This window comes from Choristoneura fumiferana, chromosome 16, assembly GCF_025370935.1.
Source record: "Choristoneura fumiferana chromosome 16, NRCan_CFum_1, whole genome shotgun sequence".
NCBI classification, from domain to species: domain Eukaryota; kingdom Metazoa; phylum Arthropoda; class Insecta; order Lepidoptera; family Tortricidae; genus Choristoneura; species Choristoneura fumiferana.
In genome coordinates, this window is record NC_133487.1 from 16945313 (window position 1) to 16971061 (window position 25749).

The window sequence follows — 25749 nt, forward strand, 5'->3', positions numbered from 1 at the left end:
TTGTTTAAACGGCTGCGTGATTGCACACCTCTGGATATTTTACGAATAGTCTACCTTGCGCTGTGCCAGTCTGTAATACAATACTGTGTCGCAGTCTGGGGCAGCGCGGGTAAGACGGCACTACTTGAACTTGAACGTGCGCAACGTGCAGTCATCAAAGTCATTCTGAAAAAACCTTTTCGTTTTCCTACTGATGCTCTTTATAGGGAAACAGGGTTTCTTAGAGTTAGGCAGCTGTTTATCCTTAATGCAGTCACTCGAGTCCACAGGAATATCTCAGGGTCTTCACAAAACCTCATGAAACGCCGAATCTACCGGGTTCCGGTACCCTTCGTTAAATCGGCACACGCAAAACGCGCTGCATTTTTTGCACATCCGTTTGTGTACAATGCTGTGTGTAGGGTCTGCGATTTAAAATCACGTACCATGCACTCGGTAAAATGTATTGTGAAAAAATGGTTTGCCTCTCTCTCATACAACGATACCGAAGACATTTTACGCTCATGTAGTTAGTGGGGTCGTAAGTAGTACCTAAACCTAATCCACTAGTTCTCGCACACTAACTGCGGAAAACACATTCCTTGTCGCCAAACACACACACACACACACACACACACACTCACACGCACTCGCACGCGCACGCACACACACACGCGCACACACACACACACATTAACACACACTTTTCGTTTTTATTTTTATTTGTAATGTTCCTCTGCTTGCGTTTCATTCCTTTTGTTTTATATTCATTAATTGTAACATTTTTGTAAGTAAGTTTAAAACCTATAAGCCATAGTGTAACAAAGAAAATTGGTAAATTTGTAAACCGAGTCAGTTGAGTGCCAAGATACAGGCTCAGCCTAGTTTGGTACTCACCAGATATATCTGGTATATTGTAATAGTGGTCATTTTTAGATAAATAAAAATTATTCTTATTCTTATTCTTATTCTAGATCAAAAACATAACCCTCTAAGTATTTGGGATTCGCCGCAATCAGGTGAAATTTCGCCCTCAACTTGGTTGACTGTTGGTAAACTACCTACTTATTCATTTAAGACACACAAAGCACATAAAATACGTTCTCGAACCAAGTTAACACGTTATTAGGTACTTTATACAATGCATAAAATGGCTCACGGTAGTAAATGGGCGTTTATTAACGATTCGACAGATCTAGGTCATCTCGTACGGAACGTGATATTTTGGTTTGCATATTGGCGGAAGCGTGTTGTTCGCTGTCGTATTTTGTGCTTCATTTTTAACCACTGACGCAAAAAGAAGGGTACAGTCAATGATCACTTTTGTATACCTTGTCATTTTAACGTCATGTTTGAAAAGCCATACGAAACTGTGTACCGACTGAAAGCGATAAGGTTCAAAAGTGATCACTTATTCATCACGTTGACTGTACTTATAAGTTTGATGCCAATGTCTGTCTGTATGCATTTTTTATGTGAAGCAAGTTTTCTTATGTTTAACATCGGTTCAGCTGTTTTTGTGACATTGAACTTTGAAATTATAATGTACATATGTGAACTCTTTATTGTACAAAAGAAAAAAAACAACTGACAAACTCCGTTATCCCAGCAAAATTACAATATACTTGTGCTACCGAACAGTTATTACAGCTAATAACCCAATAATCTACGATCATATCCCCTATTATGCTGTGTACAATACTAATGCCTCTGTTATGGTAATAAGATATTTTTCCTATCCCCCCTCATCCATGCTGGCGGATACGTTATCCTTTATCGTTAATATCATTCCTGGATGCTATTTATAAAGCTTTGTATTATTGTCTTACATGTTTTTATTGTTATTTGTATTGTTCACGACTTCATACATACTGTTAAGTCCAGTAGGGCTACTACGAAATTCGAAAATTGAAGTTTGTATCGTTTCTCGCCGACACTTATATTATTTAATACGAGAGTGACAGGGACGGTAGGACACGAACTTCGATTCTAGAGTTTTGTAGTAGCCCTCCAGAACTGAATAAAATTTTACTGATATAGATACAGATAATAAAGGTCGCCCAGGTACTAAGTATAAATGTGAAAGTAATTTAAATAACTCTGTCCGTCTGTAACGTCTTCACGCTTACAAGTATACCACTGAACTGATTTGGATGAAATTTGGTACGGAGGTAGTTTATTTATTTATTAGCAAGAATAACATGAGAATGTCTACAACACGATTACAATTGTACACGGCATTTACGACGCGCAGAAGGACGTAGAACAGTTATTATCCTGCAAAGTATTACAAATGCTTGGCGGACGAAGTGGCTGGTAAAAGCTAGATGTCCTATAAATTATTTTTTGCTGTGGTCGCTGTTCCGAATAAAGACGGAAGCTATTGCCGTCTCTTTCGCTCTCTCTCTGTGAACATCGCTCTTCATTATAATTATAACTGTCAATTAATTACAAAAAGTGATTTGAACTAATAAAAGCAGTGTAAATTAGTCTCCTCGTCTTATTTGGAACCTGCCCTGCATAAATGCACTTCAGTTGCGAATCAGATACTGTCTCAGCATAATGCTAAAGAGATTACAACACCGCAGCGTTGATATCGTCAACACCCGGACCGCTATACTTATTACTACACACAATAGCTGGCTACAATAGCTACAATACCTTGCTCATGAAGGGTCAACTGAGATGATGATTGGTTTTTTGGAGTCTTTTTGTATTTTTTATTTCAACTCCAAATTTGTTACTTTTACGGGTATCCCGTGAAACCATATCGAAAATACAAACTGAGACATGGATGCACAGAAAAACCAGAAAAAGAGACCAGCACTGGGAATCGAACCCAGGTCCTCAGCAATCCGTGCTGCGTGCTATAACCCCTACACCACTGCTGGACAATGGAAATAGCACGGATTGCTGAGGACCTGGGTTCGATTTCCAGTGCTGGTCTCTTTTTCTGGTTTTTCTGTGCATCCATGTCTCAGTTTGTATTTTCAACTGAGATGGTCTGGGCACGTTGTGCGAATGGAAGACTCCAGGCTCCCGAAGCAGGCTTTCTACGCAGAGCTTGCTTTAGGAAAGCGCAGATCTGGGGGGCAGTTTTTGCGTTACAAGGATGTCCAAACGTCACTTAAAATGTTGTAACATACCGTGTGAGGCTGGGAAGAGCTTGCGCATACCTGCTGAGCTGGCAACGTTGCATTTTTGTTAGTTTTTCTCGATTATTCCATAACAATTGAATGAAAATTAAAAATGTTTTCTGATAGAACACTTCTTAATTATATAAGTTAATGTGTCTACTCCAATAATTATTCGTGATAGACTTTTATATTCCTTAAGAACGAATTAATGTTTATGACACGTTTTTGAAAAAAAAAACAAAAGTCTATAACGAATAATTATTGGAGTAGACGCATTAACTTATATAATAAGAAGTGTTCTATCAGACAACATTATTAATTTTCATTATTTTTTTATGGAATAATCGAGAAAAACTAACAAAAATGCAACGTTGCCAGCTCAGCAGGTATAAACGCTCTTAAAAATGTCAACTGAGCGCTTCGAAATAGCTCGTCTGGAAGATCTTGACGCCAAGCGCCAGTTGCAAAAAACTACATTCAAACCTTACACAAGCTACTTGTACACTTATAACTCTTCGGGACAGCTGTTCTGTGCGCCTTGTGACCGCACATTTAGTATAGAGGTGGGTAAATCCGGATCTGAAGATTCAAAAGAGTCAGATCCTCAAGCGGATCCGAATCCCTTAATGACTCCTTTCAAATCTTATTGACTCCGGAGTACTAACTCCGACTGGATCGAGCGGCTCGCCTCGCTCGTGATCGCCGTCACGCTCACTCACACTGACTCGCACCGTCCGCCTGCTTTCGCTCTCGTTCGGCTCGGATCGGATCGGCAGGGCTACTACGAACGAAACTCGAAGTTCGTATCGTACCGTCCCTCTCGCTCTCGTATTAAATAGTATAAGTGTCAGAGGGACCGCACGACACGAACTTCGATTTTGGAGTTTCGTAGTAGCCCTGCGGATCGGATCTTGGACTTGGATATAATTATCTATGTTTGGTTGGTCGGTTCGGTTCGTTCGGTTCGTAGTAGCCCTGCGGATCGGATCTTGGACTTGGATCTTATTATCTATGTTTGGTTGGTCGGTTCGGTTCGGTACTCGGACTTGGACTAACGAACGAATCTTTCTCCCTCTCCCGAATCTACTTCAGTTCAGTCAGGGGTGGGCACCGCAGTACCGGACCGACACCGACCGACCGAACCGAGCCGGGGCGGATCAGCCATAGATAAATTAATAATCGCTCGAAAGAACCTGAGTCAATAAAGGAGTCGGATTCAATAAGCGGATTCGGTACCGACACCGGAGCTGGATCTAGTGAGTCAGATCACTTCGCGGAGTTGAGATTACCCATGTCTAATTTAGTACAAAGTTCGGGTTCGCGAGTCACATTCGGTCACATGAGCGGAACAAACCGATTTAATTCATAGAAGGGTTCCCCGTCGACGGATACGTCGTGGACGACATCATCACTACACACTAATAGCTACACAAGGCTACATAAATTTGGACCAAATGGCGTTGAAAGTAAACATAAATCGGATTCCATCTAGCCACACCTCACTGGGCACACAATAAACAGAAATGCGTAAGTTGGAAGTTAAGATTGGAAGGTTGGAAGTTATGATTTTAGTAAACAAGGTCAAATGTGTTATAATGTAGACAAACAAAGTATAAGTGATACACAATATCTTACGCCTTCTCTGCAATTATAGATCTTTACATGATGATTATGTACTTACTTAGACACATAAGTCATTACTTTCCCTTGAATTATGGATGTTGATTGTTGAACTTATACATAGTTGGGCTGTCTGTCTGTCTGTATGTTTCTTTACGCTCAAAGCACGTAACTGGATAAGATGAAATTTGGTATGAAATGACGATATTTTGAGACCCTAGAAAGAACATAGTTTTTATCTCAAAAATTGTTAGTTCCCGCGGGATTGCCATAACTTAGTGGACGGAGCTGCAGTCAACAGCTTGTATCAGATATTTTATACATGCTTTGTCATGTATAAAATATCTGATATCTGAATATCTGATTTGGTCCTACATCCCTCCTCAAATACTAAAATAAGTATAAAATAACTAGCAACCCTAAGAACATAAAAAAACATAATTAAGAATTTACTTATTAAGGGCAACTCATAGCCTAGCAACTAAAATCTTTAAAAATAAAGATTAGCTAGGAATATCATTTAACTAATTGTAAAATTGTTATGAAATAAAGAGTTATAATTTTTTTTTTATGTCAGTTTGTATGTGCTGGTGACTGTACTTATTTAGTCGTTTCTGTGCTAGACTTTACAATAGACTTTATAATGTTCACGTTGTATATCACAAGTTATCGTTTTTTTGAATTTTTAATTGTACCATTTTGTCAGCATAGTTTTTATATATACCTATCAGTGCAAAATTACAGCTTTCTAGCATTGATAGTCCCTGAGCAAAGCCGCGGACGGACAGACAGACAGACAGACATAGCGAAACTATAAGGGTTCCGTTTTTGCCATTTTGGCTCCGGAACCCTAAAAAGCCGGTTTTTTTCAACTCTTTTCAATTATCTGTGCAGAACCTTAAATAATAAATTTTCTCGATAGAGTAGCCAGTATTTTTGATTCCGCACTAAAAAGAGCGCTGTTCTAATCTTGTTACTGAAATTATAATTCGCAAGCTAAAGTAGGCACAGTCGAAATAACTGAGTCATATGAAAGAGTTACAACCTTTCATAATTAATTACACTATGATTTCTTAACAAATCTATGGGATGTCAACATGACCTTATTAGTATATAGGTACGTTATACTTATCTACTACTAATGTCACGTTTCTGTTTTTAACCCCCGACGCAAAAAAGGGGTGTTATAAATTTGACCGCTATGTGTGTCTCTGTGTCTGTCTGTGCCACCGTAGCTCTTAAACGGGTGGACCGATTTGAATGAAGTTTTTTATTTGAAAGCAAGTTTTCTAGCTATGGTTCTTAGACATGTTTTATTAAAATCGGTTCAGCCGTTTTTGAGATATTGAACTTTGAAGTGACCAAGTCAGGGGTTTTCCAACTTTTTGTTGGTTAGGTTATCTTTGTCTATATATTATGTACATGAGTAGAAAACAAAATAGTAGAGTATGTAGTAGGTACAGATATTTCGCGACCTTTGCTAGTTTTGTTTGCTTGCCCGTATTGTAAGTCATGACTGTGGAACTCAGAAGCCTCTAATTGCGAGGCTATTTACATGACTCCCCCCACCCCTTCGTGTGTGACTTGAGGTTAATATTCAACGCAAGTTCCTCCATGTTAAAGTGGAATAAATTTACGAAGTAATGTCTAAAAGGTTTTAGAATTTATTTATACATACAGGGCGACATCGGAGACGTATCAGAAACTACTCTTAAGCAAAATGTACGCAGTGTGGGGTCAGATTATATTGGTCATCGATATTAACAGACAGACGTAAAAATCAAGATTTTTCTGACTTTTTTAGTTGGTTGTGCTATAATAGGTTGTGTCATACCAAATTTCAAGATTCTGAGTTCACGGGAAGTACCCTGTAGGTTTTGATTCCCTTGCGACTTTCGAAAATTTGCGGAAATTTGCAGCATAAACGGCTGCATCTTTTGTTGGCGTTGGCTTAGAAGTTTGATTTTTTCACAGCTCCAAGGGAGTAGACCTCAGTATTTGATATAAATTTCAGCTTGATACCTCCACGCGTTCTCGAGAAAAAGGGTCTTGACAGACAGACAGAAAGACGGACAAAAAGTGATCCTATAAGGGTTCCGTTTTTTTGTCTTTTGAGGTACGGAACCCTAAAAAAAAGTTACCTAATTACCAGGTACTTTCATTCACTGAACAGAGCCGTATTTAATGGAAGTTGACGGAAATAAAAAAACACGGTGCTTGTGATAGATTAAGCAATATAATACAAGTTGCTTGGTTACTGGATCTCTGAAACTTAACTTCGTTATCCGCCATTTTGAAGACCCCGTCAGTGCTGAAGCGAAATTTATTGAGAACTCAAATGAGACTTTAACCCTCGCCGTTCTAAAAGTTCCGCGCCATCCACAAAGCATTGACAGGAGACGGCGTTAAATGCGTAAAGGCCTAAGATGGGATACCTCACGTGCCAGTAATTTCACCGGCTGTCTTACTCTCCACGCCGAAACCCAACAGTGCAAGCACTGCTGCTTCACGGCAGGATTAGCAAGCAAGATGGTTTTGAATAAAGAAAAAATACTGTGACGTAAATTAATTTCTATTCATTCAAATACTATTTATATAATAATAGCTTATAATGCAAGATATGTACATAAAATCAGTGTCATGAAGTTCAGACACTAAAGTACCTGTCCACGGACGGTTGAAGCATTTTGGTTTTAGATACCAATGGTATAGTCGGACTGTCAAGTGGATATACAATTTCGCTATGATTTCTTTGGAAAATGTATGAGATGTCAACATGACATTAGTGGCACAAACGTTCCACCTTGGTACGTGAGTTTCCTTGACTGTAATTAAATTAATAAGCCGTTGTGGCCTAGTAGCTTGACCCATTGCATCTCAAGCAGAGAATCGGTTTCAAATCCAGAGTTGCACCTTTGAGTTATTCGAAATTCGTGTGTGAAATTAACTGCACGAACCTACAAAGTAATTCAATTGTGTGTGTGGAGTTTCCAATCCACGCTGCGCCATCGTGGAATTGAGAGGATCTGTGCCATGCAGTGGGTTGTATATACGGCAGCCCCTAGACAATCAATGATATTGCGCAAATTATTGACCATCATCATCATCATTAGCCGGAAGACTGAACAAAGGCCTCTACTTAGAATCCAACGGTTTCCCGCAACTCTCACGATGTCGTCAGTCCACCTGGTGGGAGGCCTGCCAACGCTTTATCTTCCGGTTCGTGGTTGCCAGTCGAGGACTTTTCTTCCCCAACGGTTATCTATTCTTCGAGCGATATGGCCCGTCCATTGCCACTTCAACATGGATATATAAATTATTAGCTTTTGCCCGCGGCTCCGCCCGCGTGGTATTCGGTTATCGCGCGCGGTTCCTTCGGGAACTGTGCATTTTTCCGGGATTAAAAGTAGCCTATGTCTCTCTCGGGCCCATAAACTATCTCTATGCCAAAAACCACGTCGATCCGTCGCTCTGTTACGGCGTAAAAGACGGACAAACATACAGACACACTTTCGCATTTATAATATTAAGTATGGATTGACCGTTTAGGGTTAATAATGAAGATTGCGCAATGATTGAACGAAAGTTTCAGCGAGTTTTGGCCATTGCATCATGTAGGGTAAGTATTGCGCAGTATTTTGATCATGAAAACATTGTGCAGTTCGTATTATTCCGCAATAAAATTGATCTTTTGGATTTAGAGCGCTTTTCAATCTTATTGTAGAATAAAATGTATTGTACAATGTTATTATAGGTCTAGGGGCCACCTAAGGCGAGATGAGACGTATAAGGTAACTAATTTATTGATTCCAAGCGTTACTTAATTGTCCGCGTTAGTAAGTCCATATAATTGAACTAGGTATACCATTTTTAGGTTGCTTCTCCGCAACTGACATCGCAACAGCATAATGGACGTTAAAAATTTAACTCACAACTCCTTCTCACTTACTCTTACTAGCTAAAGCGGGACGCTAATACAGCAGCGTGTCATTTTTCATAAAGCGCACAATAATTCTTAGTAAATCGACCGTTTGCTTCAAAATAGCATCTACCTGGAACGCGTAGTTCCAAAACGAATATTGCGACCTTTGACATAAGGTTGTTTTTGGTACCACGCAGCTCAGTAAGATAAGAGGTTGGATAAGAACTCATAGGTAGGTACTGCTAGGATGTAATGAACGTGGGGCGACATTGAATTAGTGCCGTTGCATTCTAATGCAAGATAATACACGGAAAATGTCAGATGTAGATTATACCGTATTTACTAAAGTAGCTACTAGGTTATTAAGGCGATTTATCAAGGTATATTTAAAAAAATACCATGAATTTTCCGGCGAAAGGAAGTTCGTGAGGAAACCGGGATACTTACACCTGCCTAGCCATACGGTATTTGACAACTCCTGAATTTGCCACATCCTGTATATTATTATGAAAATATAGGTAGACAGCTAATGTTTAGAAAAAAAAATCGGTTCAAAATTTAACTTATAGCGATTTCTCCAAAAAAAATTGAAAAAACTATACGAAAAAATCCTTGGTAGCTTTTGTTAATTACAATTTTAATAAACTTTAAGTGTAGGAATGGCGTTGACAATTATAAAGAAACGAATCCTAAATCCCTCGTTCTGAGCTTCATTCTGCCTTTTCCCGTCATTCAGCTTGGCACAAGCCCTTTCGTTCGGAGAGGAAGCGTGTGCCCAGCAGTGATACGTTTACAGGGTGTCTCATTTAGATCGGTCAGTATGGGAAATTCTGAAACTACGAAAGGAACCATGCCATCGATTTTAGTAACAATAAAAACTGCATTCATACATTTAAAAATAGCTTGTACTCAACTCGGGACTCGAACCCGGACGTTTTGAAAAATAAAACTTACATTATTAAAGAATATGAAAACAATTAATTTTATTCATTCTAGATATCATGTTTCATAATACTTAACATTTATTGCTCATTTATGATTATGACCTACAGTGTCATCCAAATAGAAATAATATAAAAATACCACCAACGGGACTTATCTCACTAACACACGCGAGTAATATTTACCTCGACGTTTCGGCAGCATTACAGTGGCCGTGGTCACGAGTAGACTGAAGTGTGGGGTGTCAAGTCTGCCTAGCAGCGCGAGTGTGATACACGAAAGTTTAAAACGTTATAGAAATAATGTAAGTTTTTTTTTTCAAAACTACCTGGTTCTATTCCCGTACTGAGAACAAGTTTATTTTAAATGTTTGAATGCAGTTTTTCTTGTTGCTAAAATCGGTGACATGGTTCCTAAGAACAGATCTTCGCATGTCTTAGTTTCAGACTTCCCCATACTGACCGATCTAAATGAGCCACCCTGTATAATAGCCTGGGATGATGATGATAATAAATCCAAAAGCAAAATTGGTGATCCCTGTCGTATGTGCTGTTGTTATGACCACGCCACTGTCGCCTACGCAACATTATTTTAAGCATTCAACCCACGATTTCCGGCTCTGCAGTTGAACAGTACTCACATAATAATCGGTAATCACTGGACCAAGCGGGCGTTTATTGTGACGTCAACATAAAGGTTTATGTAAATGGAAACTAAGTCACAATATTTGGCAATAGACTATACCATCCTAAAAACCCTTATTAACCCTTACGGACGTCAATCATAAAATGTTAGACACGTATATTTTTGCTGTCAATTAAACAAAAAAATACAAAAATGTTTGATTAACAAAAGAAAAAATACATGTTTAAAATTTTATGATACCTATTAAAATTGACGGAACACAATAAGATTTTTTTAAACAGTGAAACCGAATCCACAAAATTGTCCTTCCTGCATTTATTTCGCGTGTCCACTGAAGCCACATGGAGAAAATACGAAAAATACTTAGTAATTAGTTATTATGCACCACGAGGTATGAAAAAAAAAGTTAGCTCATACTCATACTCATACTCATACTCTTTTATTGGTAATATCATTATTACATGTCATTTTGTTAAATTAATCCCTCTCACACCCTTGGGATTCTTTAAGCAATGCGTTTCACTCCTGTTTTAGCCTGCATTAGGCTATATTGACATTTTAGGGCATGAGAAGTGAAAAAAACTTCGCTTAAAAACCATCAGATAGCAATCTGCATAGTCGCTAAGTTTGCACACACCTATCTACTCTAGCCCTAAGATCTTTATCTAACTATATTCACTGTATATTGTCGTTTGTTGCAGGCGTGCTCGCACACGGATCGAGCCGGGTCGCGACGCGGCCGGCGGGCGCGAGGAGTTGACAGCATGAGCAACAACACCACTGCCAACTTCACCGATCTGGCACCGGACCTTCCCACCAGCCCATTCAGTCTCGCCCAGACAATCGTCATCGCAATCATCGCCAGCGTCCTCTCCGTTCTCACTGTCGTCGGCAACTCCATGGTCATGATAAGCTTCAAGATCGACAAACAACTGCAGACGATCAGCAACTACTTCTTATTTTCCCTCGCGGTTGCGGATTTCGCCGTTGGTTTAATATCCATGCCTTTATTCGCTGTGTTCACGATATACGGATACTGGCCGCTGGGACCGCACGTCTGTGACACTTGGCTAGCACTAGATTATCTAGCATCGAACGCTTCCGTGCTGAATCTGCTCATAATCAGCTTCGATAGGTATTTTAGTGTGACGCGCCCGCTTACATACAGAGCAAAGAGAACTACAAGACGCGCAACTGTGATGATAGGGAGTGCTTGGGGATTCAGTTTAGTGTTGTGGCCGCCTTGGATTTACGCGTGGCCGTACATAGATGGCGAGCGAAAAGTGCCACCTCATGAGTGTTACATCCAGTTTATAGTGACAAATCAGTTTATCACATTCGGGACGGCAATCGCGGCCTTCTACGTGCCTGTGACTGTGATGTGCATATTGTACTACAGGATATGGCGCGAGACGAAGAAGCGGCAAAAGGACTTGCCTAATCTGCAAGGCGGGAAGAAACACGACTCGTCTAAAAGGTCAAATTCTAGGTAAGTTTTAGTTTGTAATTGTAGTGTCGGGTGTTTTTTTTTTTTTTTATTCGACTGGATGGTAAACGAGCAAGTGGGTCTCCTGATGGTAAGAGATCACCACCGCCCATAAACATCTGCAACAACAGGGGTATTGCAGATGCGTTGCCAATCCAGAGGCCTAAGATGGGATATCTCAAGTGCCAGTAATTTTACCGGCTGTCTTACTCTCCACGCCGAAACACAACAGTGCAAGCACTGCTGCTTCACGGCAGGATTAGCGAGCAAGATGGTGGTAGCAATCCGGGCGGACCTTGCACAAGGTCCTACACCTGCAAACACACATGTCTACATGGGCACGGCTTGACCATATGGTTGGAAGCTTTTGAACTAAGATGTGGACACTGTCCAGTGGAGACTTGGCAGCCAGAAATGAAGATCTCGTTAGAAATGTCAAATGCACTTAACTTTTTAAGGGTTCCGGAGCCAAAATGGCAAAAATGGAACCCTTATAGTTTCGCCATGTCTGTCTGTCTGTCTGTCTGTCTGTCTGTGCGTCCGCGGCTTTGCTCAGGGACTATCAATGCTAGAAAGATGTAATTTTGCACGGATATATATGTAAACTATGCCGACAAAATAGTACAATTAAAAATTAAAAAAAAAAATTTTTTTAGTGTATTCCCATAGACGTAAAGTGGGGGTGATTTTTTTTCTCATCCAATCTTGTAGTGTGGGATATCGTTGCATAGGTATTTGCTAAGACCCTTACTGCTTACTATTAGGGGTTTGTTAAGACGATTTTTAGGTTCAGTGATTTGTTTTGCGAAATATTCAATTTTAAAGTGCAAATTTTCATTAAAATCCCCCTTTAAAATCTAAACCGGTGGGTGGAAAAATTTGGAAAAATTCAGGAGCGTAGTAAGTATTTTACACTTTCAAGGAAAACTATAACGGCTAAGTTTGCTTGAGAATTATTAGTAGTTTATGAGTAAATAGCAGCCTAAGGTATAAAATATACCTAAACTTGGAAGATTCCGTATAGAATACGAAATCCTTAGAAAAATATTACTTATTTTTTTCGTAATGGCTACGGAACCCTATTTTGGGCGTGTCCGATACGCTCTTAGCCGGTTTTTTAAGCATAAGAGAAAGAAAGAAAGATAACACGACACGTCTATTCACAACACCAAGTCAACAATATTATTACAAATAAGCAACACATGGATAAAGGTAGACTGTGCAATGTGCATGTGATGTCGGGGCTGTGTATGTGTGATAAAAGATGTGTGCGTGTGCGATGACAAATTTCAAGTTCCTTTAATTAGAGACCTTTTGTTTGAAAATTAAACGCGTGCGAAACCGGGGCGGATCGCTAGTACAACATAAATGAAAACCACGACCAGAACCTCAATTAGTTTGCCAGGTCTAATGATTTACGCGAGCAAAGCTGAGGGCAAAGACTAGTATTTTATACACAAACCTTTAATCGCCGTCTATTTGACAGATTCCCCTAAAGCTTTTACCGACGAGTCCCGTCTATTCGACAATCAATCTCCATCTATCCATCTATGGATGTTTAATCTATCGCTGCACAGATAAATTTACGGGAAGCGTGGTTACGCTCGTCCGTGGAACCAAGACAAATACCCTAACAGTAGGGAGGCGACGATACCGATACCACATTTCTTTCAACGGGTAGTGCAGTACTATAATTCTGCTAATACTAATACCAGAAATGCGAAAGTTATGTTGTATTGTTAAACGGCTCAAGGCGTTTATTAAATTTGGCACACAGTAATTCATTTTTAACCCCCGACGACGCAAAAAGAGGGGTGTTATGAGTTGACCGCTATGTGTGTCTGTCTGTGGCACCGTAGCTCTTAAACGGGTGGACCGATTTGAAAGCGGTTTTTTTATTTAAAATCGTATCTTTTTCGAATTAAATATATTAGGGAAGTTATGGATAAAAATATACATGAATTGTATTTAACTACAGTATATCTACGTAATGCTGTGCTGTGCCATTTATATCGGTCCGTATGGGAAAGTCTGAAACTATACGACATACGAAAATTTCTTCTTAGGAACCATGACATCGATTTTAATAACAAGAAAAACTGCATTCATGCATTTAAAAAAAACCTATACTCAGCTCGGGAATCGAACCCGGTTGTTTTGAAAAAAAAAAAACTTACATTATTTCTATTTAGATATCGATTGCGTACGTCTTAAGCAGTAAATGTCTCCATGAAACATTATGTCTAAAACGAATAAAATGCTTCGAAGTGTCCACCGTTTTTTTCAATACACCGTTCAACACGGTTAGGTTTTATCTTATTATTGCATTTTGTATCTTGACATGGTGAATTTGCGTTAAAATTGACTCAATGGCTGCTTTAAGGTCTTCAACGGTATCATAGCTTGTTGTGATTCTTAAGACGTACAGAATCGATATCTAAATAGAAATAGTGTAAGTTTTTTTTTTCAAAACAACCGGATTTGATTCTCGAGCTGAGTACAGGTTTTCTTTAAATGCATGAATGCAGTTTTTCTTGTTATTAAAATCGATGTCATGGTTCCTAAGAAGAAATTTTCGTATAGTTTCAGACTTTCCCATACTGACCGATATAAATGGGCCACCCTGTATAGGCTGTTTTTATTATTTATTGTTGTAGCGGCAATAGAAATAAACATTATATGTAAATTTCTGCTATCTTATATTACGGTTATCGAAATATTACTCTGTGACAGACAGACGGATAGCGAAGTGACTGTAATAGGGTTATGTTTGCAACCCCTCTTGCACGGAGCCATAAAAAGTGTGATCTGCTGAATATTTAAATTACGATTCAATTAGGTTTTTTTTGTTAATTTGCCATTTTTATCACAAAAAATACTATTTAATGTTTTCTTTCTGCACAACTGAATTGTTTTGGGTATTTTCGTGCTTTCACGGCATCCGGTATCCGGTATCTAATCGGTTATTTATTACCTTTTGAACAAATACATTATAAACACATGTCAGTTAACTGCAAGAAATTCACAAAAGGATCGTCAAATGTATACAAAAAATAATCATATTACAATAAATTGTCAGCCAAAAATCGCTGTATCGCTGATACTTGTTCACAACCGGTATCGTTACATCCCTAGTTAAGAGCATTTCCTTGTATAGAGCGCCTAGAATTGATCAGTTGGATGAATCTGTAAAAGTTTCAGGATTGGAAACTGTTCGTGTTTATTGTAAGTTATTGCGATCCGGAACTCTTCGGTAAACTGTTGCTTAACGTTGTCCTTAAACTTTTTTGGCGACACAGAACATGTTGGAGTACGAACTATTTTGCGAAGTCGTTAACTAGGTTTAAAGGCTGTTTCACCACCCATTGATTAAATTACAAAAAAACAGACAGAGACGGCATCACATTTATCAGTCAGAATCAATGGATGGTGAAACAGGGGGTATAATATAGAATAGCATACGGGTATTCCGTAAGAAACCGGTGGCCTAGTGGTAACCTATGGCATCTCAAGCAGAGGATCGTGGGTTCAAACCCCGGCTCGCATGTGTGTGAAAATGAAATTCATCGATTGCTTGCGACAGCATGCATAAACAAAAATCTCTAGCATCACGCATGCGTTTTCCATCGACTTATGAAAACGGTTCCCGCGTGTCTATGGCATGTTACAAACAAAAATGCTCTGTACCCTGCAGTGGCGTAGCGTGGGTATCCGTCCGGGGCGGAAGAAAATTTTTCACACCTCTCCTTCAGAAAAGTAACTTTTCCTCCCTGACGAGAGGGAGCAAAGTGCAACTTTTCTGTTCAAGGCTTTTCTAAGTGTTTTATTGCAAATGCCATTTTTTGAAGTTGATAATTGTAAAGCCACGCCATTTTCTATGCTGGTTGTTCTTTAAAAATATTAAGTTTTTTTTAAGTCTCTTAATACTCGGCGTGAAAAGTTGTATGAGCCACTCGGGAGCACAATTATTTTCATCTTGGGCGATAAAACTTGAATCCCTCATTACGCTCAGGATTCTATTGTAGAATACTTCGCTACATTCTGAATTCAATGTACGCCCTCGCCGTAAATACACCATTTTACTCCCTTGTGACACAAATAACTATTGCCGCCCTCTTATTTAGGGTACTCATCATTGTAATCGGTCCGAATCGTAGGTGCGACATTTTTTTTGTTATGGAATTATCATCATCATCCCAGCCTATACACGTCCCACTGCTGGGCACAGTCCTTCTCTCAGAATGAGAACACTTGGGCCGTAGTTTCCACGTGGGCCCATTGCGGATTAGGAACTTCACACATACCATTAATTTTTTTTTGGTAGGAATTTGCCGCCCCCTAAATGTGCTACGCCACTGGTACCCGGAATGCGGGCCCTAACGACCACTGAAAATGAGCCCTAACTTCCTAGTTCCTTGGACAAGGACACACAAGGACTTGGTTCCTTGGACAACCTTATTCAAGGTTATACTGGGAAGTGTCTTAGAAATGGTTAGCATATACGAGTGCGGAAATCACTTCTAGGTCAAGTTTTCACATCAACCCGCATCGACAAAGGGTAAACAATAAGATCGTCTATATACAATAGCCTGTAGACGGTATACAAATTGTGATGCCAGCGCGGATTGATGGCCAGCTGGCTTATCCTTTAACAGATGGCCGGGCCCGACGCGCTCTTGACGCGCTCTAAATTAAAGTTGGCTCTTAAGCTAACGCCGTACCCGAGGCGTCACTTTTAGACCACCATCTTTAGAACAGCAAAGGGTCATTCGAGTCACATTTTTTATGAATGGGCTGTAGAATTTGACGACATTTTCGATTATTTTTTAAACGTCGGGTACTTTTTTTATTATAAAACTGACCCATGATTGACCCCTCCTCTCACCTGATGTAAAGTGCAGATGAGGCTAAAGGCGTATCTCACTGGTTCAGTAACAGCCTATTGACTCTCGCCTTGAAGGGCCCTAGGTTGTATTGATCTGGAAAATACAGACGATGGGAGCGAATTCCATTTCTTAGCAGTTCGCATTATGAAAGATGAAGCAAACCGCTTCTTCCGGACTAATGGAACATTAACTACTAGATAACCTGGAAACTAACAGAATCTTCTACCATGTCAACAAAAACGTGTCCACGAAAATAAGAATAAGTAATTTTATTTAGTAATAAAGTTACACTGTCCACAAAAAATTACAAAATACACATTTGAATAAAAAATATAATACATTTGACTTTCTACGGCCTTCGCACTAGACTCTGGGTCTGTATCGCAAGCAAAATTATACGTTGTTTTAATTAGGTATTACCAAAATCATCCTTTGCAGGTACCATCAGCCAAATAAGTGGTCTATCAATTTTTAAACAGTTCCTATCAAACGAATATGTCGCTAAAGTCGAACTTTCAAGTTGACAGACCACGTCTATTGGCATTTTTGTTTGAGACATGCAAACGATTATCAACTTTAGGGTGGTAGACCACATATTTTGCTGATTGGTACTCAATTCAATCTCACTCAAATGACTTTGAAGTCTTATTGCAGTACATTGCCGACAACGACCGATTACTTATAAATTAAGATTGGTTTTTGGAGGCTTTTTGTATTTTTTATTTTACCTCCAAATTTTGTTACTTTTACAGCTGAAATAAAAAACACAAAAAGACTCCAAAAACCAATCTTAATTTGATTACTTAATAGCGACATCTCTTGTCCGCGTGAGCGGTTATTTCCAATGGAGTGTTGAAAGTTTCTCGATGAGGGCTAAAAACTTAGATGTCGCTAGTGTCACTGCTTAAGTGACTAAATAAGAAATAAACAAGCTGAGATATGTGGTGCATAGGAGAAATGTGTGCCTGTATTCCTGTCCAGTGGTAGTCTAGGGGTATAGCACGCAGCACGGAATGCTGAGGACCTGGGTTCGATTCCCAGCGCTGGTCTCTTTTTCTGGTTTTTCTGTTTCAGTTTGTATGTATGTATGTATGTTTGTATGTAGTTTGTATTTTTGATAAGTACTTATAAATTGCTAGCCGCGCAACCCGCAATGTAAAGAAACTCACGATACCTCTCGTACCAAGTGAACCTTTGAGTGCTCACTTTTAAGCGCTATTTAAATTTATCTTCCTTTAAATAGAACGTTCTAATCTCCCTCGGGAAGCGAAGTACATCTCATAGCCCCTTATCACCTGCGTTTCAGATCTGAAGAGTCTGAGCACTCGCTGTTTTACAGCGGAAACTCAGGAAAATATAAAAGAAGATAAAGGTAATCACACTAACAGATGCCAAGTGGGAGTGGAAATAAGGAAAAACGAGGCGTCAATGACGTGAAGGTTGTTCCCAGGGCGGGTAAAAAGTGGGCTATGGTGTAAACTTATATGTTAGAGTCAAAACAAAACGTTACGCATCCTCGTCAAGTCCGACTTGCTGCCACATGTCGGACATGACGAGGATTAAGAAGGAAGGAGGACTAATAAATAAATAAATAATAAATATCACGGGACAATTCACACCAATTGACCTAGTCCCAAAGTAAGCTTAGCAAAGCTTGTGTTATGGGTACTAAGCAACGGATAAATATAATTATATAGATATAGATACATACTTAAATACATAGTAAACACCCAAGACCCGAGAACAAACATTCGTATTTTTCATACAAATATCTGCCCCGACACGGGAATCGAACCCGGGACCTCAAGCTTCGTAGTCAGGTTCTCTAACCACTAGGCCATTTGGTCGTCTAAGAATGGACTCGTTAAAAAAATAGCTATGTCACTACACTTCCGTGTTTACCGGCATGGAAATACCGACCCGATTATTCGTGAACATGCATTCGTATACAAACTCGTGTCAAACTGACATGAGTTTCTATGGGCGTGTACAAGAAAAATCGGGTCGGTATTTCCATGTCGGTATTATCGGGCCTGGTAAAGAGCACACGGCGGAAGCAACGCAGTCTCTGGATTGTTATTGTTTGTGATAAAAAACAAACAGTAACAATCAATCAATTTATGGTTTTATTTCCTAGCAGTGGTCGTGAAAAGCGCAATGTTTAGTCTCGACCAAACGTTCAATAAATGAACTAGTACCTATTATCGAAGGCCTCTCCGAAGGGTCGGCCTTCAAACTAACTCGCTGATCTATTGCTAACTTTCCAGCCTCTATAACAATGTACTATTGGAGGCCACGTTGTCATCTCATCACAGTAAAGGCCACTAACATTAAATATACAGGGTGCAATATTTACGCTGTACGCTCGCATAACGTGCTTCGTTCAAAATGCATACTTTTTCCGTAGTTCCTTTTCGCGTCGGGCAGTGTTGCCAGATCCACATTCATATTCAGCGTTAACAGCGATTGAAAAAGCGCTACATTGTATAAAATCTGGCCATCACCTCGGCCTATATACTTCCCACTGTAAGGCACAGGTCTCCTCTCACAATGAGAGCTTGGGCAGTAGTTCCCACGCGGACCTAGTGCGGATTGGGAACTTCCCACACACCTTTGAATTGCTTCGCCTTTTCGATTTGCTTTCGAAATCTTTAAATCCCGGAAAAATGCACAGTTCCCGAGGGAACAGCGCGAAGTATAATATATATGTATATTACTCAAATGACTTATTAATTAGTCGTATTAGTAACAATCCAGTGTTAGCAGAGCCTTGCTTTTAAGCAAATTGTAAATAGTGTGGGGACATTTTACATTGGTAGTGTGGGACCTTTAATTTTTATTATTTGTTGTAGTATCGGCAGTAGAAATAAAATGTATCAATTTCATCTGTCAATATCTTCTTGAGATACATCCCTGTGACAGACGTAATGTAGCGAAGTTATAGGATACCGATTGTTACTCCTCGGCACTTACTTATACTATTACTTGTACTAAGTATTACTTATTCTGTGTCCTCGGGTAAGGAACACTAAAGAGCGTTAAATTATCCTCTGGGCACTAAAACTTTGAATCATGAGATCGTCTCATAAAAAAAGCGCCAGATCTAGCGCGAAAAGCGCCGAAGTGGCAACACCAGGGTCGCATTTGAAAGGACCTCTGTCTCGTGTGTGCTCAAGCATTAAATATACAAGACACGCGCCTGGAAGGCATTAATCTTGAGTTCATGTTTTATGAACTCACATATAATCACCACCCTTTGCCTTGAAAGAAAGAATAAACAAAAAAAAACATTCACTTATTCGTGGCATGACATGACATGGATAAGAATAATAATAAAAAAATAAAATAAAAATAGCAATGCCTGTCACGAAATGGTCCCAAATCAGCAATCTGCAGGTCTTGCGAACGGCGCTGATCTTCCTTTATTTTTGGCTTTGGAGGATCCTTTGAAACAAGGGTTGAAGCCGACCGCCGTTCGTTCTACATGTCTTGGGCTCTCCAGGTAAGTCTTACTGTTTTACTTAACTATTTACAGGAATAGTATTTCGTCACGGCACTACGGCTGTAGGACGTCCACTGTCGGACATAGGCCTCCCCCATTGCTCCCAGTTGCTTCAGTTGGAAGCGGCCCGTATCCACCGTGAACCTGCGGCTTTAACCAGGTCATCCGTCCCGAACGAGATCGTTGGTGGACGTCCTACGCTGCGATCCACGGTCTCCATTTGAAAACTTTACGACTCCAACGGCCATCTGTTCTCCGTGCCATATGGCCTAGGTACCCTTCAACGACCTAATTCGCTTAGCTATGTCGGTGACCCTCGTTATTCTATAATACCGGGTGTGGCCTGTAATACGAGCGAAAAATTAAAACATAGATCGTCCTCGTCAAACTGAACTACATTAGTTCAGCATCTTAGAATGTTCCTTTTTCATACAAATTAAATACTTCTATCAATGTACGCCATCCTAGAACACAACCTGATGCCGCCTTCACGACACAAACATCAAGCATTTTGCTTTACATTGCTTCTTCGAATAAAAATAAAAAAAAATATCATGGGACATTTGACACCAATTGACCTAGTCCCAAACTAAGCAAATCTTGTACTATGGATACTAGGCAACGGATAAACATACTTATATAGATAAATACATACTTAAATACATATTAAACATCCAAGACCCGAGAACAAACATTCGTGTTATTCACACAAATATCTGCCCCGGCCGGGATTCGAACCCAGGACCTCAAACTTCGTAGTCAGGTTCTCTAACCACTTAGCCATCCGGTCGTCATAAACAAAAGTGTAATAAAAATTAAATAACTAATTATTTTTAAAAGTCGCTGATCTAATGTTATTCAGTTTGAGGAGAATGATCTATGTTTTAATTATATGCTTATATTAAAAGTTAAATTTAATAATGCAGTATTATAACAAATGTTTATTATCAATATACCTCCCTAAAGCGAAGCTCTTAGCGTCTACTTCGTAATCACAAAAACAGGTTTGAACCAGCAAGCAAAGTCTCAATTTGTCACCTCTGAGTATAATGAATGCGCGTATCACATCGCCCGTAAATCTACGGAAGCCCCCGTAATGTCTTATTGTGGGGGGACACCCTTTAAGGGGGGCTTCAAAGGGGAGAAGGGCGAAATGAAAATTTTAAAAGCGCGAAGGCGTTTTTATTGAGCGTAAGGCAAAGGGTTGTATTGATATTGTAATAGGTATGTGATGCTACGAAATTGTCGCGTTTTGTGGCTGTTCTATTCGTAGTGGGTAAACCAGGGGTTTTCAGGTAGTTTAGGGTTGATATTATTTTGATGATAGTTGATGTTGATATTTTTGCACGTTCCGCTGTGCCAGATATTAATGCAGGTGACAGCGGGGCTACTACGACATTCGAAAATCGAAGTTCGTATCGTACCGTCCCTCTCACTCTCGTATTAAATAGTTTAAGCGTCAGAGGGATGGAACGACACGAACTTCGATTTTCAAATTTCGTAGTAGCCCCGCTGATCAGTGTTGTAAACTTTATTCTAACGAATCCACTAATTGTGGTATCGTAAACCACCCGAAACCAATAAATATGGCGATTCCTAAAACCACCACAAAAACACTAATATAAATACCTAAATATTTTTTGAAAATGAATAACCATTATAATTTTGTGAAATAATAAAAAAAAACAAAAGACAGTAATTTTCGGAAGAATTGGCTTCCCTAGTTCTGATTGTCGCCTACGTACATAAGAAAATATGCTCTTGCAACGTAAACATTCAAGTTATCTCCTGTAAATATGAAAATCGTGCTAGTGGTTGAATTTTTTAACCATTAAATACCGCCCAAAGAAGCATGAAAATTGGAGATTGGCGAAACGGCTAAAGCCCAACAGATTACGATACGATACGGTTTAGACGTAGCGGTAACATAAGCATAATTTAACTATTGTTAATCTGTATTCACACTCGCAGACTACCAAGTTACAGGCTCAGCCTAGTTTGGGAGTCTGACGGAAAATTGTAACATTATGTATTAAGTGTTTTTGCTAAATAAATAAATAAATAATAATAATAATAATTATATTATTTTCATAAATTTCCATCATCCCAGCCTATATACGTCCCACTGCAGGGCACAGGCCTCCCCTCAGAAAGAGAGGGCTTGGGCAGTGGTTCCCAAGCGAGCCCAGTGCGTATTGGGAACTTTACACATACCACTGCTTAGCAGGTTTGTGCAGGTTTCCTCACGATGTTTTCCTTCACCGTAAAGCTCGTGGTAAATTTCAAATGTAATTCCGCACAAGAATTCCGAAAAACTCAGAGGTGCGAGCCGGGGTTTGAACCCACGACCCTCTGCTTGAGAGGCCATTATATCAAACCACTCGGCCACCACGGCAAAAAATCCCAAAGGATAATAATTAATGTCGGGATTTATTTTCCGACCGTTGAGTCAGCAAATACGAGGCGTTTTCCTCATATAAATGTATCCAATTTCCATGTCAACTATTATATTTGGAATACAGCCCAAAGAAGCATGAAAATTGGAAATTGGCGAAACGGCTAAAGCCCAACAGATTTCATTATTTTCATAAATTCCCAAAGGATAATATTTAATGTCGGGACGTATTTTCCGACCGTTGAGTCAGCAAATACGAGGCGTTTTCCTCAAATAAACGTATTAAATTTCCATGTCAACTATTATATTTGGAATATAGCCCAAAGAAGCATGAAAATTGGAAATTGGCGAAACGGCTAAAGCCCAACAGATTTCATTATTTTCATAAATTCCCAAAGGATAATATTTAATGTCGGGACGTATTATCCGACCGTTGAGTCAGCAAATACGAGGCGTTTTCCTCAAATAAACGTATTAAATTTCCATGTCAACTATTATATTTGGAATATAGCCCAAAGAAGCATGAAAATTGGAAAATTGGCGAAACGGCTAAAGCCCAACAGATTTCATTATTTTCATAAATTCCCAAAGGATAATAATTAATGTCGGGATTTATTTTCCGACCGTTGAGTCAGCAAATACGAGGCGTTTTCCTCATATAAATGTATCCAATTTCCATGTCAACTATTATACTTGGAATATAAACAGCACCGTGAGCTTGAAGAATATGAAATGTAATTTTATTATCTAGACACGCGGCAGCGTGTCCAGCCAAGTTCAAGTCAATGAACTATATAAACAATTACTTTGCTCACCCTGAGGCCGTATAGCCTAACGTTTCTGACGCTCGCGATCGCAACCAAATGACAGATTCCGTATACAAAAACTGTCATTTGATTGCGATCACGAACGTCTTAAACGTTAGGCAATACGGCCTCTGGACATTATGATAGCTATGTATATGCAACAAATGTGTGTTCATGCGGCCCCTTCACTACTAAACTGTGTAGTGTGGTGGTGGTGAAAGTTGGGTTTGTGTGATTTGTGTGTTTTTTTTTTTTTTTTTTTTTTTTTATTTTTTTTTTTTGTTTAAAGAAAAAAATTATCTGCCAAACTGCATGACAGTTTGTTGGCAAAAAAATTAGCTCTCCACATCCGCCAGGTCATGTACTTTATCACACATATATAAGATATACCTATATATAACATATATATATACATACATATATATATACATATGTTCTTACGGTGTGGAGGTGCATGAACACACATTTGTTGCATGGCAGACATGGCTATGACAAGGTCGCGGGTGAGCAAAGTAACTTAAACTTGCCCTCCTAATATGGACCTCCGCGTAGTTACGTACGCCTAATTCAACAAATAAAGTTCTAATATCAAATACTAACCTCAACAACATAAATAACAAAAAAAACTTTTAAGTCAAATTTTGAACTTGAAATCCATCCTAAGTGCAATAAATTGCTTAAATAATTGACTGCGTTAAGAATTTATATTACTTACCTATAACAATCTAGCAAACATTGTGGAAGTATCAAGAAACAAGAAATTAGCCCGAAAGTCGAGCTAAACTCGATTCAAGACGTGAGTTATTCGGGCTTATTTCAGTATGTTCAAAGTTAGTTTAAGGAACCCTAAAAACTGACCCAATTCAAATCAGGTAAGGTCCACGGGTCCCAGTGAGCTAAAATAGAACCCGTTCTAAATAACCTAGAGACATATTGGACTCAATCGGTAATCAAATTCGGTACCCTCCCGACGCCAGAAGCATTACTTGTCTCGTAAAACGAATTTATTTTCTAACGTACTTTAGAGAGGGAAATGTGAATGAAACTTATTGTCGAATGAGAGCTGTATCCGAGACTTAGAGCTACATTTTAAAGTGCACTAAGGAAGAAGAATGGTGGTTTCTAAAGCGTTTTTATGCTGCTTATTTACGTAATACTGCCGTCTAAATGCGAAAGGCTACATCTAACATTTTGTTAAACTCGAGAATTGAAAGTTTTTTTTTTGTTTTTACATGTTTTTACTTAACAAAATAAATAAACTTAAATAGTCTTCCAACGTAGTTAGGCATAATTAAAAAATGTGCCTTTTCATTTTAACATTTTAGACAAGTGGCAAGTGGATACAATGTTAGAAAAAATAGGCATATTTTCTGTTACGCTTTTCCATTTTAATATTCAATATCATTTACCATCGCGGGATCGCGGTGGATGCGAAAAGCACAAGACCGGTCTGAGTGGAGAGCCTTGGGGGAGGCCTATGTCCAGCAGTGGACGTCTTTCGGCTGACATAATGATGATGATGATGATCATTTACCATTATTTTTAATATCTCGGAAATGGACCTTTTACACTAAGCATTTTAACCATAACCCAATACATATGCATCTTCGCTTTAATAAATCTAGAAGTAAATCTATTTCAGGCATTTGTGCCCTTGGGGATAATGGTATCTCCGACAATATTTCTCCAAGAAATATACAAAAAATAAGGCAGAGCGCCTTTTTTTCCTGATTCTGAATATGTATTTAACTCAATTTCACAAAAACTTCAGTTGTACCCCTTTTTGTAAAGACTGTAGAATAGCTGTTGCCTGTGACTTCGTTTGGGAAGAATTAGTTTATCGCGTACCCCGGAAACAATTTTTTTTTTCCGGATAAAAATTATCCTATTATTTTATGGAAATAGATTCAACAAACTCACTCTCGCACCCCACTTCCCACTACCACTTACACTACTACTTTTTTTTTGCTGTGCCGCATTTTGGCAAATAAATTTATTCTTTCTTTCTTTCACTAATATTATACTCGTAAATGCGGAAAATCTTTAAGTCTGTTTGTCACCTCATCACGTCACAGCTTACTGTTGAACCGATTTAGATGAAATTCGGTATACATAGACATACTCGTAACTTTATTCGACATCAAACTTAAAATAACACACAATTTTCAGAAAAAAAAATGATGATGTCGAAAAGGAACTTGACTCAGCATTATGCTGCATCGTAAGGTCGCGGGTGAGCAAGGAAATTCTTTTAGTTCATTGATATGGACCTCCGCAAAGTAACGCCTGATTCAATAAATTACAAATTTGACATGTTTATGTGAAATAGTTTTTGAGTTATGAGGGGGTCAAAAGTGGCTCCAAATGGTTTGGGTAAAATTAAACACGGTGCTGCTCGCCAGTTCGGTTAGCTTGAACTTGGCTTGCCA

The 25749-nt window shown here is 39.1% G+C and overlaps 1 protein-coding gene across 1 annotated transcript in view; it reads left to right on the forward strand.

Moving 5' to 3' along the window:
• Positions 1 to 25749, forward strand: part of mAChR-A (muscarinic Acetylcholine Receptor, A-type) — a 142939-nt gene that overhangs the window by 81640 nt on the left and 35550 nt on the right. Inside the window, 1 exon segment of the mRNA XM_074099332.1 lies at positions 10947 to 11734. Within this exon segment, the coding sequence (XP_073955433.1) occupies positions 11010 to 11734 (725 nt within the window). The 5' untranslated portion in view covers positions 10947 to 11009.